This window comes from Leuresthes tenuis, unplaced genomic scaffold (genome assembly GCF_036924035.1).
Source record: "Leuresthes tenuis unplaced genomic scaffold, fLeuTen1.0.hap1 SCAF_4, whole genome shotgun sequence".
Classification (NCBI taxonomy): Eukaryota; Metazoa; Chordata; class Actinopteri; order Atheriniformes; family Atherinopsidae; genus Leuresthes; species Leuresthes tenuis.
The window spans coordinates 33,390,992-33,411,113 of record NW_027325358.1 but is presented as its reverse complement, the minus strand read 5'-3'; the positions used below and the strand labels follow the sequence as shown (position 1 = coordinate 33,411,113).

Here is a 20,122-nt window from a genome sequence, read left to right as displayed (position 1 = left end):
TACATCAAGAGTCTAATCTGTTTCAGATATTTTGACAGAACTCAGTTAAGCAATTGTTTCCTGAAACACAGCTTTCCTTTGACACACTCGGTTGGACAAAGGAGTGTTCGTGTTGATCTACTGCATTCAGAAAGTTTAAAAAAAGGAATTTGTGGAAAAAGGAAGAGGTGTCTTGTCGTCACCTGTTTCAACCAGATACCCAAGATCCTATGTGTAGACATCTTCAGATGCATGATCTGCCCTCAATATATTCAAGCTCCAGTTCTTGTTTCCACCCCACGGGCACTGAGGATCAAGGCCTTATACAGATGCAGTTAACCTTGATTTATACTCTTGGGGTTACGTAGTGTATATACTACTTAAATCAACATGCATATGTGTAGTGTACCCTACACATTTGCCTGGTAGTTGAGGTTTATTTTATTTTAGACATATAGCGCAAAATCGCAATAAATGTCATCTCAAGGCACTTCAATAATACAGTCCAATTCAAGCCAATTAAAGTCCAATTCATTGTAATCATAATCTAATTAAATTCTAAATTAATCCAATTCATATATACAGAGCCAATTCAAAAACAATTTCTCAGCTAAGGAAACCAACAGAATGCACTGAAACTTCGCTTTGGTCCAATCCCCCGTCCTGAGCATGCACATGAGGCATATGAACCTCTGGCAGAACCAGACTCGGGAAGGGTGGCCATCTGCCTCGACCAGCTGGGGTTTGAGAAGACCGAAAAGAAGGGACAACAAACACCATAACACAATTCAAAGGACATGTTAAAGACAACAATAATATCAAATGTACATAATGTCACATGAGAAATTAAGGTGGGTGGCAAAATGAGGAAAAGCGTGACATACACTCCTCACAAAAAGTTAGGGATATTTGGCTTTTGGGTGAATTTTCAAGATGAACCTAAAATCCTTTATAGCCTTTATAAGTGAATTTAATTTGACCTTCTGTAAACTTTAGAATGCACATGTCCAATTGTTCAATGTTTCAGTACCTTTTGCACAAGTTGCTGTTCTCTAACAAGGAGCTTAATGGCAAAATTCACAACAGGTGTTTGATCCATGAATCAACCAATAAATTTCCTGGTTCAATTAGAATTTTTATTTAAACAGTACTCCTCATCATGCTGTTCACATTTTGACATCATGAGACCAAGACGACATCTAACCATTGATCAACAGTACCTTTCCATTGCAAGGCTTCAAACAGGATGTTCTAAGATGAATGTGGCCACTAAGCTAAGAGAGTCGCAGAGTGTCATTAGCAGGTTGCAACAGAGATATAGAGAGACTGGAAGAGTCACAGAAAGGCAAAGAAGTCCTTTGGCCACATGCTACACTGATGAGCGCTTCATTGTGAACAGTGCCTTGTGGAATCGGATGATGAATGCCACTCCAGGTACATTTAAAGGAGTTGAGAAGCACCCAAGTGTCACGTCAGACCATTCAAAACCGTTTACATCAGCGTGGTCTGCATGCTAGATGACCTAGGTGCGGTACCTCACCATACCACCAGCCACAGTCATCGTTTTGCATGGACCAGGGAGTATTTATGCTGGAAGAGGGACCAGTAGGACTCTGTGCTATTCTCTGATGAAAGTTTATTCACGCTGAGCAGAAATGATGGCCGCCATAGATGTTGGCGAGCGCTATGCATCAGCCACTGTTGTCACCAGACGAGCCTTTGGTGATGGTAGTGTTACAGTGTGGGCAGGTGTGTCTAGTCAGTACAGATCTGCCCTATATTTTGTGAATGGTACAGTGACAAGCCCATACTACCTAAATAACATCATTAATCCAGTCATTGTGCCCCTGCATGAACAACACAGGCCTAATTTCATCTTCATGGACGACATGAAGTTGTCATTTGTTTGGTTGCTGTGCCATGCGCTGGTCTTATCCGCAGCAAGTCTGACTAGCTCTGAAATTTTTATTTATTTTTATTGAGATTTTTCGCTGTTTGTAGTTTTTATTTGTTTTTACTTATTTTATTGGACAATGTGCACTCCTACAAATAGAGCAGTGTACAATAGAGGAGAACTGTTGGCCTGTGAAGAACTGGACACGGGGAAAAAAAAATCATATTCCGACTGAGCTCAGGAAGCTGTACTGTGGATGCAGAGCTGAGGCTAACTTAAAGGCAAAGAGGCACAATAGGAGGTGAAGGTACAAGCCTTTTCTACCCTCGGTGTTGATAGGAAATGCTAACTCACTGCCAAACAAGTATGAAGAGCTGGAAGTGCTTGTTCGGAACCAATGGCTGTACAGGGAGAGCAGTTTGATCTGTCCGTCTGAGTCCTTGCTGAACAACAACACACCGGACTTGTGTGGATATACCCGGCTTCACAACCATGATCGGATAGAGATCTGGGATAGAGGAGGGGCATTTTCCTATTTTTTTTAATCAGCGTTGGGCTAACCCCTGTAATGTAATCGTTAAGGAGAGGGTAGGCTGTCCAGACATTGAACTTCTGTCAGTTGGTGTCCGTACGTTCTATGCACTGAGAGAATTATCATACTCCTACAACAGCGTCTGCCTGAAGCATACATTATAATCACAGGGGATTTCAATTACGTCTCTCTGTCTTGTGCCTGACTGGTTTTGTACAGTATGTGGACTGTCCAACACGTGGAGATAGGACATTAAATATGCTCTATGCTAATGTGAAGGAGGCTTACGGGGCAGTGTCTTTTCCACCACTGGGTAGATCTGATCACAGCATGGTCCATTTTCAGCCCACATACAGACCTTGTGTATAAAGACTGTTACCACCAAATCTTTCAGGAAGTGGTCACCAGAGGCAGAGATGTACTGAGAGACTGCTTTGATGTCACGTACTGGGCTGCACTGCTGGAGGAGGAGGAAAAGGACATAGATATGGACAGGAGGGTCAGCACCATCACGGACAGCACCATCACAGACTACATTAACTTCTGTTGGGACACTGTGATTCCAGTGAGCATTATACAGTGCTTTCCTACTAATAAACTGTGGTTCATCAGTGACATCAAAGACCTCCTGAACCAGAAGAATAGGGCATTCCAGGACAGGGATAGTGAAAAGCGGAGGAGTGTTCAACAGGAGCTAAAAAAAATATTACATTGAGCTACGGTGGAGTTAAAAAAAAGAAAAAGAAAAGGTCAGCTGGAGAACAATAACACCAGGGAGGTGTGGAGGGGGATGAGGACCACCACTGGGTAAAAACTGAAAAAAACTGTGAAAGGTGATGTGGACCAATACCTTCAACAAATATTAGAACATGTTTAATAGTGTGGCTTTTTCCACCTCTGTTGCTGCTCCCTCCACTTCAACCACTCCAGCTGCTACCTCCATACTGCCTCCGCTGTCTAGCTGCAACTCCATCTCTGCAGTGGCTCCCACTGCCAGACCTCCTCTGCCCAGCTATACCTCCATCTCTGCGGCAGCTCCCATCACCAGGCCTCTTCGGACCAGCTATACCTCCACTTCTCCATCAGCTTCTTCCGTCTGGCCTCCTCTGCCAAGCTGCACCTACACCTCTGTGGCTTCTTCCACCACCAGGCCTCCTCTGCCCAGCCACACCTCCACTACCCCATCTCTCCTCCATCCACCTCAGTGATGACTCTTTCCATACGTGAGAGAAACATCAGCAAACTCTTCAGGAGACAGAAGCCCCGGAAAGCTGTTGGACCAGATTCTGTCTGTCCATCCACCTTGAAGCACTGCGCTGATCAGCTGTCTCCAGTGTTTTTAACACCTCGCTGGAGACCTGTCACGGGCCAACCTGCTTCAAGACCTCCACTATTATTCCTGTTCCCAAGAAGCCAAGGTCCACAGGACTTAATGACTTCAGACCCGTCGCCCTGACCTCTGTGGTTATGAAGTCCTTTGAGCGCCTTGTGCTTTCACACCTGAAAGAGATCACTGACACCCTCCTGGACGCCTTACAGTTAGCCTACAGAGCCAACAGGTCTGTAGACAATGCAGTCAATCTGGCTCTTCACTACATCCTCCAGCACCTGGAATACGCAGGTACCTACGCCAGGATCCTGTTTGTGGATGTCAGCTCTGCCTTCAACACAATCATCCCAGGTGAAGCTATTCCAGCTGAGTATGCCTGACCTCTCCTGCAGGTAGATTACAGCATGTGAAGCTTGGGAAAACATGTCTCCGACTCACAGCTCATCAGCACTGGCTCCCCCCAGGGCTGTGTTCTTTCTCCTCTGCTCTTCTACCTGTACACCAACAGCTGCACCTCCAGTCATCAGTCCATCAAGCTCCTGAAGTTCGCGGACGACACCACTCTCATCGGACTTATCTCTGGCGGTGACGAGTCCGCCTACAGGTGGGAGGCTGACCATCATTACCAAACCGCGACCTGTTGCAGGGAGAACAACCTGGAGCTAAACGCTCAAAAGACAGTGGAGATGGTTGTGGACTTCAGGAAGAACTCAGCCTCAGCTACCGCCATCACCCCATCTGCTTCCCAGACATTTCCTGGCAGCTTATTCCACAAGAGAGGGGCCTGATAACTGAAGGCTCTACCCCCCCTTCTATTTTTAGAAACTCATTTGCTCATTTGGGGAAATACACACGTGGACAAAATTGTTGGTACCCCTCAGTTAAAGAAGAAAAACCCACAATTCTCACTGAAAGCACTTGAAACTTACAAAAGTAACAATAAATAAAAATTCATTGAAAATTAAATAATGAAAATCAGCCATTACCTTTGAAATGTTGATTAACATAATTATTAAAAAAAAAAAACTAATGAAATAGGGCTGGACAAAAATGATGGTACCTCTATAAAAGATTGAAAACTATTTGACCAGAGTGACATGATTAACTCAGGTGTGTCCTTTAATTGACATCACAGGTGTTTCCAAACTCATAATCAGTCAGTCTGCCTATTTAAAGAGAGACAAGTAGTCACTGTTTGGTGAAAAGGTGTGTACCACACTGAACATGGACAACAGAAAGTGGAGGAGAGAATTGTCCCTGGACATCCGAAAAAAATTATAGACAAACATCTTAAAGGTGCAGGCTATAAGACCATCTCTAAACAGCTTGAAGTTCCTGTGACAACAGTGGCTCATATTATTCAGAAGTTCAAGACCCACGGGACAGTAGCCAACCTCCCTGGACGTGGCCGCAAGAGGAAAATTGATGACAGATCGAAGAGACAGATCGTTCGAATTGTATCCAAAGAGCCCAGGACAACCTCCAAAGAAATTAAAGGTGAACTCCAAGGCCAAGGTACATCAGTGTCAGATCGCACCATTCGTCGTTGTATGAGCCAAAGTGGACTTCATGGGAGACGACCAAGGAGGACACCACTACTGGAAAAAAAAAATCATAAAAAAGCGAGACTGGAATTTGTAAAACTGCATGTCGACAAGCCACAAAGCTTCTGGGAGAATGTCCTTTGGACAGATGAGACCAAACTGGAGCTTTTTGGTAAGGCACATCAACTCTATGTTCATAGACTCAAAAACCAAGCATACGAAGAAAAGAACACTGTCCCTACGGTGAAACATGGAGGAGGCTCAGCAATGTTTTGGGGCTGCTTTGCTGCATCTGGCACAGGGTGTCTTGAATGTGTGCAAGGTAAAATGAAATCTGACGACTATCAAGGCATTCTGGAGAGAAATGTGCTGCCTAATGTCAGAAAGCTTGGTCTCAGTCGCAGGTCATGGGTCTTCCAACAGGACAACGATCCAAAACACACAGCCAAAAACACCCAAGAATGGCTGATAGAAAAGCGTTGGACTATTCTAAAGTGGCCTTCCATGAGCCCAGATCTGAATCCCATTGAACATCTGTGGAAGGAGCTGAAACATGCCATTTGGAGAAGACACCCATCAAACCTGAGACAACTGGAGCAGTTTGCTCATGAGGAGTGGGCCAAAATACCTTTTGACAGCTGCAGAACGCTCATTGACAAATACAGAAATCGTTTAATTGCAGTGATTGCCTCAAAAGGTTGTGCAACAAAATATTAAGTTATGGGGACCATCATTTTTGTCCAGCCCTATTTCATTAGTTTTTTTTTTTTAAATAATTATGTTAATCAATAATTCAAAAGTAATGGCTGATTTTGATTATTTAATTTTCAATAAATTTTCATTTGTTACTTTTGTAAGTTTCAAGTGATTTCAGTGAGAATTGTGGGTTTTTCCTTCTTTAACTGAGGGGTACCAACAATTTTGTCCACGTATGTATCTAACAATGAGATCTTTAATATGTGATGAAGCTTGTTCATTAAGACCTTTGTGAAGGGAAGAATTTTAAAGTCTATTCTGAATTTAACAGGGAGCCAATGAAGGGAAGCTAAAACTGGAGAAATATGATCTCTCCTCTTAGTTCTCATCAGAACTCTGGATGGAGCATTTTGGATAAGCTGAAGGCTTTTCAGAGAATTTGTGGGACAGTCCAAAAATGATAATTACTGTAGTCCAATCTTGAAGTAACAAATGCATGAACTAGTTTTTCTGCATCACTCTGAGACAATATGTTCCTAATTTTGACAATAATATGAAGGTGAAAGAAGGCAGTCCTAGAAACCTGTTTTATATGTGCATCAATTGACAAATTGTGCTAAAAAATAACTCCAAGGTTCCTCACTGTAGTACTAGAAGCCAAGGAAATGCAATCTAGAGTAATAATATAGCTAGACAATTTCTCCCTGACGTGCTCAGATCCAAAGATAACGACTTCAGTTTTGTCTAAATTTAGAAGCTGACAGGTCTGAGTCATCCAGGTCTTTATGTCTTTAAGACATGCTTGCAGTCTGACCAATCTATTGGTTTCATCGATAAGTACAGCTTAGTATCATCTACATAGCAATGGAGATATATGCCATGCTGTCTAATAATGTTACCTAATGGAAGCATGTATAAAGTGAAGAGAATCGGTCCACGCACAGAACCATGAAGAACTCCATGACTTACTCTGGTGTATGAGGAAGATTCGTCATTTACAAGAACAAACTGGAATCTTTCAGATAAATATGATTTAAACCAGCCTAATGCAGTTCCTTTAATCCCAATAGAATCAATCGTATCAAATGCAGCACTGAGATCCAACAGGACAAGTACACTGCTGTGCAGCTCCCCAGAATCTGTTTGCAAAATGTCACACAACGTAGGACACTAACAGGCTCTTTTGTTGGACCTGCCAGTCTTCCACACTAAAATCTCAATTGTCAGTCTCTATACCAGTAAGATAGAGATGATAGAAACATTTCCTATTATTGTATACTGTTGAATTATACAAACAAATGCCTTTCAGACCAACTCTCCATCTGCACAGTCTTAATCCTAATCTTCTTTATGTAGGATTTTGACCATCACTGTCCATGGGTGAACAACTGCATCGGCAGGAGAAACTACCGTTACTTCTTCCTTTTCCTCCTGTCTCTGACGGCTCACATCATGGCCGTGTTTGGCTTTGGCCTGCTCTTTATCCTCTACCATCGCCAGAGCATGGATCGCCTGCACTCCATTGTCACGTATCCTTTAATGTCCCATGCATTTTTACTCCCCATTTTATACTACCAACTGTTAGGTTTCTAACAGTCAGAAGTTTTGTTTGTATCAAATGTCTAATAATGTGCTATCGGATAATTTAGTCAACATTCTAACACAAGTAATTTGCCTAGCCTAATGTAATCTAATATCACCACCAGGCTAAACTATCTATTTATCCTTTAGAATTAGTTACATGCAATGGTCACTCTCACATGAAATCTAATAGGATACCCTCTGTGAGCCTTTTTTGTTGAATGTAATATTCGGAAATATTCCTTGACTCCTTGTGCCTTCAGGCTTGCAGTAATGTGTGTAGCAGGCTTGTTCTTCATCCCTGTTGCCGGCCTCACTGGTTTCCACATAGTACTAGTAGCCAGAGGCAGGACAACCAATGAACAGGTAGATCACTTTTTATTTCAGTGTGAATACATCAGAGTCAGGTAAAGTGGTAAAGTGATCCTACAGATTAGTCACAGAGGTCCTGTAGTAAATGCACTGGAGAACATTATATAACTACTTATCACCTCATGTGCAACTTTCTTCTTGTCTTCTCTTTCTTTAGGTGACAGGGAAGTTCAGAGGGGGTGTTAACCCTTTCACCAATGGCTGTTGGAAGAATGTTTCTAATGTCCTTTGCAGCTCACAGGCACCTAGGTGAGTGTTATTTTTCTTTTTCATTTCACTAGTTTCAGATATTACATAACTTAGCAGTTCCTCATTTGTTGCCATTATTCTTTGAAGTATACACCACCAAGCATCAGTGATGTCAGCAATGGCCAATTAATGCCGATTAACAGCTTTGCTAATATTTCAGTTGGTTAATGCGCCAGAAAAGCAGGATGTGCTTCTTGGTTTTCTCAAATCAAAGCATATACCAGTGGGTCGCCAGTCCATCACAGGGCCTAAAACAAGTAAATGAAACTGTCTAAATGGAAGGCAAACAACCTAAATGTAAATTGTGAAACAAATATTCAAATTTTGTTCAGTTGTGGCAGCAGAAGTCTCGATTGTATGACGAGGGCTCCACCTCAGACCAAAAGATGCGTCATGGAAGGAAATAGAGTAGGAATTACAACGTTTTAGTAAGAAGCAAACCAGTGACTTTATGGATACACAAAATAGTAAAAGAGATTAGTAATTTTTCAGTCGTTCAATTCATGAAACCTTCTGTACATAAGCGTAACACTTCAGATCTGTGCTGGTCTTCACAGTCGCAGCCTACTACAATTAAGTATGAACTTCACCATACAGTCTGCACACATCAAACATTAAATGGTAAATAGACTGTACTTGTATAGCGCTTTTCTAATCTAGCTGACTACTGAAAGCTCTTTAACACTACATGCCACTTTCATCCATTCACTCATACAGCATGCCTTAGTCCAGAGAGCTACACAGTACCTCCTACTACATTCATACACATTCATGCACCGATAGATGCATCGGTAGGCAACGTAGGGTTCAGTGTCTTGCCCAAGGATGCTTCAACATATGGCCCAGGGAAGCCACAGTCTAACCTTCTGATTGGTAGGCAAATGTGCTTCCTCTTGAGCTACAGCCACCCTACGTGTTTTTGCAGAGTTTATCACATGCTTTGCTGTGTAGCTTGCAGTGTACTTACATGACTGCATGTCCACCTTAAGATGCTGACTGATTTCTGTGAAACACATCACTCTCTCATATAATTGTATGACCACTAGTACACTTTGTGTGCAGTTTAACATTTTTTTTAACACAATAGTAACCAGTAATTTTATTTCAAATGATTAGCTCATTTTCCAATAGAAAATGTTCCAACTTGAATGAATTAGGCTTCATTAATGTTACTGGGAATACATTTATTAGCTGCCTCAAGGAACCTAAGAAATGTTTTATATTTGTGAATTGCATTGGTGATAAAGAAAATCTTTGCATGTGAGTCTCTAGTCTGACACAGTTTTGTATGTGTAGTGGTTGGTATTAACAATGTGGTGTATCTGCAGGTACTTGGGCAGGAAAAAGTGTGTGCAGAGTGTGAGTGTGCAGCCTCCATTCCTGCGTCCTCAGCTGACAGAGGCTCAGCTGGCGGCAAAAATACTGGACAATGGCATACAGGGGGACCTGCACAGGGTAAGAAAAGCAGTGTCATAAATGCTACCCTGTTATCATTATGTGATTCATTGGCGGGGTGGGGGTTAGTTAACAAATGTTATGCATTCATTCTGGGCTTGAACTTTAAATCTGCTCTTGATTACTTTGCATATAGGTAGATCCAGATGGCAGCAAGAGCTTTAAAAGCACTTGAAAATTCAATCTCTGAAATCCTGTAAGGTGGCATCAGTAAACACAACACAGCCTGACTTATATGGGGTATTCAATATCTTATGCTAATAATTTAGACAGAAAGATGACAGAAAGAAAATACATAAAAGATAAGTTTGATCTTTAAAAAATACAAGAAAATTTTAAAAGACACAATATTGCTGAGCTTAAATGAATACTCATTGAACATTGTTGTATCAGAATTCTTTCCTCTCGCTTAAGGAGCTAGTTTCTGTTTTTTAGCTCCACTTTAATTATTTAAAATGTTCAAAATGGATCAACAAAGTAGTGTACAAGTAATTAATAATACAAGGGAACATTGCCACTCAGACGAGGCTATTCTGCAGGTGGGAAATAATCTGCAGCTTGAGCTGTATCTGTCAAAAGGACATTTATTCGACTGATCCTTTTCTATCTGTAATAATACAAATAAACGTAAGTTCTAATGATTTGTTCATATATAATGTTTATCAAACAGCAGTCAGGCTCAAAAAGATATTGTTCATTTATTAATTTTTTTATGTATATACACTGCTCATAAAAATAAAGGGAACACTAAAATAACACTTCCTAGATTTCAATGAATTAAATATTCCAGTTGAAAGTCGTTATTCTTTACATAGTGGAATGCGTTGATCATTGTAAATCCAAATTATTATCCCATGGAGGTCTGGATTTGGAATCATACTCAAAAGGAAGCTGTCTGAAAGGGATGTTCGGGTGCTAACCCAGATTGTATCCAAAAAACATAAAACTACAGCTGCCCAAATCACGGCAGAATTAAATATGCGCCTCAACTCTCCTGTTTCCACCAGAACTGTCCGTCGGGAGCTCCACAGGGTCAATATACCGTACTTTCCGGACTATTAGCCGCACCTGAATATAAGCCGCAGAAGCTAAATTGCATTATTTGTACATATACAAGCCGCACCTGACTATAAGCCGCAGGTTTTTTATGTTTAATTACCATATGGTTCGTGCACAGAGGGGATTGTTGGGAAAGAGACTGTTTGGGGAAGCTTCTATTTATTAACATTTCAACACAAGTTGCATAACGTTTTCAACCATTTAGTGCAATAGTAGCTACAGAAGATACAGAACATATAAAGCTACAACAACAAATAAAATGCCTGTAACACGACAGTAAGTCTAAATTGCAGTAACACGGCTGCTTAAAATATACGGTTATCAGCCTACCAGAAAAGTTATTACCGTAATCCTCCTCTTCATCAACATCATCAACAAATAAAGTGCCTGTAACACGACAGTAAACCTAAAATTGCAGTAACACGGCTGCTTAAAAAAACGGTTATCAGCCTACCAGAAAAGTTATTACCGTAATCCTCCTCTTCATCAACATCATCAACAAATAAAGTGCCTGTAACACGACAGTAAACCTAAAATTGCAGTAACACGGCTGCTTAAAAAAAACGCTTATCAGCCTACCAGAAAAGTTATTACGGTAACCCTCCTCTTCATCTTTGGTGAAGTACACGGCTGTAACCAGAAAAGTCAAGTCATTAATCCTAATCTTCGTCTTCTTCCTCCGCACTAAAACCACAAAATTCCTCATCTTCCGTGTCGGAAACAAATAGGTTCAGGGCTTCGTCAGCCACTCTCCCCTCTCTTTCGATGTCGCTCTCAAAACCAACGAACTCCTCTTCGTCACTGTCGGAATCGAACAGCCTCAGAAAGGCCTCAGGTGTGGCGGCGTCCTCCTCTCCATCACGCAGCAGTCCAGCCTTTCTGAACCCGTTGGTGATTGTGGATTTTTTTACACTCCTCCACGCCATCAGGATCCACTCGCAAACTTGTGCGAAGGTGGCTTTTCTCATGCGACCCGTTTTGGTGAACGATTTATCACCCCTCGTCATCCACGCCTCCCACTGAACGCGTAGTGCCACTTTGAACGCACGATTGACACTGATGTCGAGTGGCTGCAGATGCTTCGTTGTGCCCCCAGGAATCAAAGCTGGAACAGAGTTTGTGCTCTTGATGGCTGCTTTAACCGAATCTGTTATATGCGCCCTCATACTGTCCAAAACTAGCAAAGCTTTTTTTTGCCGAAAGTATCCTCCAGGGCGTTTGACGTAGCACTCATTCAGCCACTCCTTCATTACGCTTTCCATCATCCACCCTTTCTTGTTGACTTTAAAGGAGATGCCGTTTGGGATCTTTTCTTTTGGCATTGTAGTCCTCTTAAAAATCACCATTGGCGGAAGCTTCACTCCAGATGCTGTGCAGCCAAGAACACAAGTGAAATGTGTTCGCTCATGTCCAGTGGTTCTCAACGTGACGGACGATTCACCTTTCTTGTTAACAGTCCTAGTGAGAGGCAGGTCAAATGTTAATGGCACTTCATCCATATTTATGATCTGGTCCGGTCCGATGGAGTATTCCTCTATCTTTCTTTGTGTGAATTCGCCAAAGTTTGTTATTTTTTCCTGGTAGTCGGGAGGGAGTTGCTGGCACACAGTCGTCCGCGCCCTGATGGACAGTCCCTTTCGCTTCATAAATCGGAAACACCAGGATGGTCCACCTCTAAAATGTTCAATTTTCATTTCGGTGGCGACTGCTTTGGCCTTCAGTCGGATCTGCACGGTCGAAACACCTCGGCCGTCTGTTCTTTGTGTGTTCACCCAATCTTCGAGAACGTCTTCAAGTTCAGGCCATTTGCTTTTGTGACCTCTGAAAGCTTTTTTTGACTTTTTGCATTGAGACAATTCTTCCTGCTGGCGTCTCCAACGTCTCACCATTGACTCGTTGATTCCAAGGTTACGTGCAGCAGTTCTATTTCCTTCGTTTACTGCTAAATTGACTGCCTTTAACTTAAAAGCTGCATCATATGCATTTCTACGTTTGTTTTCCATAATGAGGGTGTCTCACAAACTGTCTTGCGCTCAAAATGGCCGTTTTTCTCGCTGTCGTTCTGTCTCGTACCACTCCGGTAGAAGTCTGCTTCCAGAGGACCTCCGCGTTCCCACACGCGGCTACTTGTGTGTTGAAGCAAATGTGACGTCAACATGGTGGATGGTAAAATCCATAGATTTAGGTATCCCCCTAGTGGCCGTTAGCTGTAAAAATCCATAGATAAGCCGCACTGTTATATAACCCGCTGGGTTGAAAAATGGGGGAAAAATGGGGAAAAAGTTGCGGCTTATAGTCCGAAAAATACGGTACACGGCCCGGCTGCTATCACTTGTGCCAATGCCAAACGTCGGTTTCAATGGTGCAAGGAGCGCAAATCTTGGGCTGTGGACAATGTGAAACATATATTGTTCTCTGATGAGTCCACCTTTACTGTTTTCCCCACATCCGGGAGAGTTACGGTCTACCACCCAGACTGTTGCATGCCCAGAGTGAAGCATGGGGGTGGATCAGTGATGGTTTGGGCTGCCATATCATGGCATTCCCTTGGCCCAATACTTGTGCTAGATGGGCGCGTCACTGCCGAGGACTACCGAACCATTCTGGAGGACCATGTGCATCCAATGGTTCAAACATTGTATCCTGAAGGCGGTGCCGTGTATCAGGATGACAATGCACCAATACACACAGCAAGACTGGTGAAAGATTGGTTTGATAAACATGAAAGTGAAGTTGAACATCTCCCTTGGCTTACACAGTCACCACATCTAAATATTATTGAGCCACTTTGGAGTGTTTTGGAGGAGCGAGTCAAGAAACGTTTTCCTCCACCAGCATCACGTAGTGACCTGGCCACTATCCTGCAAGAAGAATGGCTTAAAATCCCTCTTACCACTGTGCAGGACTTGTATATGTCATGCCCAAGACGAATTGACGCTGTATTGGCCGCAAAAGGAGGTCCTACATCATACTAATAAATGATTGTGGTCTAAAACCAGGTGTTTCAGTTTCATTGTCCAACCCCTGTCTGTATATATATATATATATATACTCTTTTTTAAAAATATTTTATGCTTAGTTAGTTTTAGTATTATTATTTGTATATTCTATTCCTTTTCGAGATTCAAGAGGCTATATTTATACCGAGGGAAATTGCTGTGCAACAGTTATGGAACAAGGGGTAAAGTACTAAATAAAATAGACAAATAAAATCAAATAAAGCTAACATAAAATAACATAAGTAACTGCTGTACAATATGTGCGGTGTGCAAATAGCAGCCTCAATAAAGAAAATAGAATGAAATATAGCTGCAAGCAGCGATGGCGGGGTCTAGCAGAACAGCAGGTAAGCCTGCGGCTGCTCAAGAAGGCATCATGAGTCCATACACCAGGTTTGGTGTTTGAGATGAACTCGTCTTCATCCAGGGATTCCAACGGTACCTCATTTGTCCAATTTGAACCAACGGCTCCAAAGCTATGAGCAAAATGCAGTTTTTCTACTTATAGCGCCCCCACTGGGTGGACGTTCACCAGACTTCTTGGGCCTCTTAAAGACTTGGTCATGAGTCTGTGTTATAAGTTTGATGTCAAAAGATCAAATGGTTGTTGAGATATGGCCTCACGTCCTGTTTGGCGCGTCATTGCTGAGTTTGATTGGCTGCTACGGGCAAACGGTAGCGAATTAAAAAGTAACACTTGAAAGCTCATGTGAGACTTGGTCTGAAGATTCTATATGTCAAGTCCCGTGGAAATCAGACAATCTGGGTGACCTGTAATGCGTTTTGAAGGTTTTTGACATAATTCAAAATGGTGGTAAATCCAAGATGGCGCGAATGACGTCATAGGATTGGTTGACCTCGGATATATCCAGGGATTACAACGGTACAACGGTACCATATCATTTGTGAAATTTGGACAAACGGGTCCAAAGATATGAGCAAAAATGCATTTTATAGCGCCCCCTATAGGTCAAAGGTCACAAAAATTCTTGGGCGTCTTAGGGAACGAGTTATGAGTCTCTGGTAGAAGTTTGATGTCAAAAGACCAACCAGTTGCTGAGATATGGCCTCACGTATTTTTTGGCGTTGTCGCCGCTAACTTTGATTGGTTGTAGTGGGTGAACAACATTGAAATTGAAGAAAAAAACGAGCAACTTTTGTGCGGATTGGTCTAACGAAACTCTGTGCCAATTTTCATGAGAATTGGTCAAAAAAGACCTGGAAAATTTTTTAAGGTTTTCAACAAAATCCAAGATGGCGGAAAATCTAGTCAGACGGAAAATGACGTCATAGGGTGCGTTGGAATCGTCATGATCCAAGAATTCTAACGATACCTTGTTTTTGAAATTTGGATCAACGAGTCAAAAGTTATTTAGCTGAATGGGCTTCAAACTTTGACATGTTGGTGGCGCTAGAGAGTTTTGAATTTGGGCACCAAATTTGTTGAGTTTGCTAATGGGAATGTCCTAAAAATATGGGCCAAATTTCACAACTTTTTACCATTGCGTTAATGGGGCTGCCATAGACTTCAATTGCAGCGGAAAGTAGAAGAATAATAAGAAAAGCTACTAAAACAATAGGGTTCTGCAGCTTTGCTGCTAGACCCCTAACAAGCAAGTGATTAGGAGAAGTGGCATTGTAAAGTGGCATTGGGTAAAGTGATATAGGGTAAAGTGACATTGGTATTTGGCCTCAGGACGCACTAATCCTCCCTTGATGAATTTGAGAGTATGATGGCCACAGGCAGAAAGGACTTCCTCTGGCATTCAGTCCTACAAAGGGGTGGAATGAGTCCGTTGCTTCTTCTCTAACTTTTACTTAGTAGTGAAAAGGTGCCTACATATTATTCAAGTGATTGAGTCTTGAAATTTATGTTCCTGATTTTTATGTAATCTTCCTTCTTTCCAGTCCAAGTCCAGTCTTGAGATGATGGAGAGTCAGTCATGTGATGCTGAACCTCCTCCTCCTAAACCAGAGCTGCGTTACCCCGGAATCACCAGGGGGAACACAGAGGGTAAATATTTTTGATTCATGTAATACAATAGTTTTAGACATAAATCTGATTCTGTGTTGATTTTTCAATGACCCATGTTTACTGTTCTCCTGCAGAGTGCAGTCTGCTGAATAAAGCACCTCCCACCCCAACTATGTACAAGTACAGGCCCACTTTTAGCCCCGGCAAGAACCACACAGCACTCACTCATGCTTATGCTAATCAGGTAATGTTCCCACAAGCAACAGAGATAGCCAGAGGTATATAAGGAGAGTTTAGAGAGCACATTTATATATAAAGAGAGAAAATGGTTTGTTTGTTTTCTGTTCCATTTTTCCCTGCTTCTGCTTCTTTTATCTCTTTAATTTAATTAATCTGCATGTTTTTTTTTCTTTTTGATTTCCTGTTGGCCATTTTGGTTTGGTTTCTCAGTGGATTACTGTTCATCAGTATCAGTAAGTGATTTTTATAAAAGCGTTTTCCCCCTCTTGTCCTTAGTTTGATTTTTTTCCATCTGCCTTTTGGTTTGCTCTGGACATGGGTCATACTAAAATAACCTTAGTTACTGACTAGAATAATCTTTCTTGGCTGCACTATATTGATTGAGTCCCTCATTTGAACAGTAAATCTCTATTTAAATGAGGGATTTTTTTTTCTCAAATCAAGAGATTGTAATAGATTTGGTGTCATTGGATCTACTTAGTATTTGCACCCACATCCGTTCCAGATCTTCCCACCTGTACAAATATTGACCCTATTTATCCCATAATTCCTTTTTAGTTTGTTTCCATCTTCATATTGTTTTTCCTTTCGAATAGAAATGTGTAATGGTGAGGTCTTTAGATTTTTTCCATGTCTGTCAAAAAGCAGTTGCTAGTCTATAACTGAGATTAAGTATCATTTTACACATATTTTTGAACATTTGCTGTTTCAGTAAAAGTTTTTACATTGAAAATATACATTCAGCGACTCTGTACACTGAGCTAAAAGTAAACCTCAAGGTAATGAATAGAACAATTTAATTTATTAAAACACAACGGAACAACATTAACAAAACAGAAACACTCAAACACTTAATTGAAGGGCTGGGCTGGGCTGTGCGGGGCTGAGATGGACAGGACAGTTTAGGGGCTGGGAAAGGCAGGACCTGCTAGGGCTGGACTGGGCTCAATGGCACATTGTGCAGCTGTGGTCAGAGCACTTGATTTTCCTTGGCTTTGTGAAAAAGAGTTTGATTTTTGCTACCCAAGCCAGCCGTGGTGAGTAATGCACTTCTGGTCATTTTCATAAAGAAAAAAAAAAAACACCCGTCTTTTATTATAAAGAAAAAGAAGGATAAAATCTGCGCTTTTATTTTATAAACAGGAAGGGAACCTCCCCTCGCCATAGCTCACTTGAAACTCTGTTTGAAATTACGCCATAGCGCTGGTAACATCAAGTTTTAAAGCTTTTTCGTGTGAGAAAGTAGCCGTTTAGTTCCCCGTTGTGCCGCCAGTTTATCCATATCACGCTTGTTTGCTCATTTGCTCAATCACAGGATAAAATTAAGCAGAATAAGTACAGATACATATTTAAGGAAAGGAAATACAGTAATACAAAATGAATGAATCGTAAAAAACTTAATAAATGACTAAATAAAAAGGAATAAAAAAAAGAAGAACATTAAAAATAAAAAAATTATTTTAATTAGAAAGAAGTATATTGCTTTTTTTTATTATTACCGTATTTTTTTGGGCTATAAAGCGCACTGGGTTATATGGCGCAATATCAGTGATTGACTGCTAATGGGTCTATTTTCATACATAAAGCGCACCGGGTTATAAGGCGCATTAAATTAAACAAAACTCAGATAAGTCAAACTTTATTCAACTCACTTGTTGTACTCCGTGACTGATAGCGTTGAGTTTTGAAATCCGCTTTGTAAACATGTCTCTTAACAGGAGCCATTTTTGGGGCAGCAGGTATAGAAAATTAATGAATGCACACACCTTAATGTTGAAGCACAGATCGTATTACTCGGCGGGGCTCGTGACTACGGTGGTCGTAATGCTCAAACCATCAAGCAGTGTAGCTTATCAAGGCCGTGCTAAAACATTTTGACAGATTTTTGAGCACCGTGTACCACATAAAAACGGTTCTAGGTCAGAAAGCACAACCAAAATTAATTCATACATTAGGCGCACCGCGTTTTAAGGCGCACTGTCGATGTTTCTGCCCAAAAAATACGGTAATTAATTTAAGGCATTCAATCAGAGATTTTAGTTCTGACAAAAAATTTGTAATATTAGGTTTAGTTTGCTAACTTTTGCTTGTGAATGAAAAAAATTGCATATATGATTATAAAATTAAGCATCTGTAGAAAATTGCAATTTTCAGAGTTACTGTAATAGCAGATAATATCCTTTAATCTTAATGTGCATACAATATTAGTTGAACGGAAAAAGTGAGATTCAAGGTTACTCAAAAAACTTTTGGGATATGTCACAACTAAAAAATAAATGTGACGTTTCTGAGGTTTTTTTTACATTACAAAAAGTAAATTTAGCAATAATACAGTTAATGGGATATATGTTGTAATATGTAAAATTTTAAAGTGTACTTCTTTGGCTTTGTTAGAAACACAGTACTTGTGAGGTAAGAGCCAGGCCCTTCTCCAGTTTATGTTATCAATTTGAGCTCTCCAATAAAATGTACCTCTAGGTACAACACAATTTTTTCTATGAAAGCACTGGCATATATGTCTGTTGTTAAATTTTTTTATCTGTTAATTTAATTCCTTCCCATGTAGGCATGGGTAGAGCTTTCGTAACTTCATTCAAACTCAAATGACTTCTTAGAAGCTGAATTAACTCTTTGGGAATAGCATTGGTTATTTTGTTAAATTCTCTGAAAGGAACAGGAAAGCTATGAACAAACATAAAGTGCTCATAAGATAATATATTGCCAGTATTATCAAAAAGATTAAGGAGGTGGTTGATGTCTCTTTTAAACCAATTAATGTGGATTTGTTTCTAATTAAGATATCACAGTTATTCCAGTGGAGGGCCTTGTGGGGTGAAAAATTGTGGACAAAAGCCAGTTTTCAAGCCAGAAGGGCTTGCTGATGAAATTAGAATAATTTGATGGGTAATTTGCTAGGTAAAAAGTTAAATTTCAAGAGGTTTCCTATGAAGTTTAGTGATTTGTTTTTCCAAATGAAGTTTAGAAAAATTTTGTTAATTTCTATAGCTGTTAAATCATTAACAAAAAGAGATAAGGATGGATACACAAAGCGAGAAAGGCCTGTCGCTTTAGAGAGAAGAACTCTGCCAAGGACAGACAAGTCCCTTTGAAGCCAGGAATTAAAACTGGTTTTAGTTATTCTGTTTGAAAAATTTAAATGCTGCCTGGCAATAAGATTTTTAGTTACGAATACACCTAAATACTTTATGGTTTCCTTTACTGGAATATTACAGATCACAGCATCATTGCATTTATGTGGAGACAGAATTTCACATTTGGACAAATTTAGTTGACGCATTTGAAAATTGGTTAAGCTGGTTAATAGAGTTAGACAATTGATGTTTATCCTTTAAAAAAAACAGTTGTGTCATCAGCAAGTTGGAAAATTTTTAATTCTCTACCAAAAATTGAGATGCCTTCAAATTGTTTATCTATTGTTTATTGTTAATTGTTTATTTATTAACTGGCAACAATTCAATGACTAAGATAAATAAAAAGTGTGTAATAGGGCAGCCTTGCCGAACACCTCTTTTTAATTTGGAATCTTTTAGTTTTATTCATATTGATTATCACAGAGTTGTTAATTCTCTATAAAACATATTGACAATATCAACAAATGTTTGCTCAAAACCAAATGTTATAAGGGAGTGTAAAAGAAATGTATGCTCAATTGTGTCAAAGGCTGTATAAAAGTCTGGAAACAAGTTAAGAGCATTAGAATTTACTTCACTAGCATAGTCAATTAAGTCCAAAATTAATCTAATGTTATTGATAATATGACGATTTTTCATAAATCCAGTCTGGGTTTCGGCAATTATAGCATATAGACCTTTCTTTAGTCTGTTAGTGTATGTTAAGGCAAGTACCTTATAATCAATTGTTAAGAGAGTTATCCATCCATCCATTATCTACCACTTATCCGGGGGTCGGGTCGCGGGGGCAGCAGCTTTAACAGAGAAACCCAGACGTCCCTGTCCCCGGCCACTTCCTGCAACTCTTCCGGGGGGACCCCGAGGCGTTCCCAGGCCAGCCGAGAGATATAGTCTCTCCAGCGTGTCCTGGGTCTTCCCCGGGGTCTCCTGCCAGTGGGACGTGCCCGGAACACCTCACCAGGGAGGCCTCCAGGGGGCATCCTAACCAGAAGCCACCTCATCTGACTCCTCTCAATGCGGAGGAACAGCGGTTCTACTCTGAGCCTCTCCCGGATTTCTAAGGGA

General features: G+C 40.8%; 1 protein-coding gene across 1 annotated transcript in view; it reads left to right on the top strand.

Moving 5' to 3' along the window:
• Positions 1-20,122, top strand: part of zdhhc5a (zinc finger DHHC-type palmitoyltransferase 5a) — a 54,525-nt gene that overhangs the window by 18,191 nt on the left and 16,212 nt on the right. The window contains exons 5-10 of the mRNA XM_072383536.1: positions 7,332-7,504; positions 7,820-7,922; positions 8,086-8,177; positions 9,506-9,632; positions 15,599-15,704; positions 15,800-15,909. Of these exons, the coding sequence (XP_072239637.1) occupies positions 7,332-7,504; positions 7,820-7,922; positions 8,086-8,177; positions 9,506-9,632; positions 15,599-15,704; positions 15,800-15,909 (711 nt within the window). The remainder of the gene's footprint in view (positions 1-7,331; positions 7,505-7,819; positions 7,923-8,085; positions 8,178-9,505; positions 9,633-15,598; positions 15,705-15,799; positions 15,910-20,122) is intronic.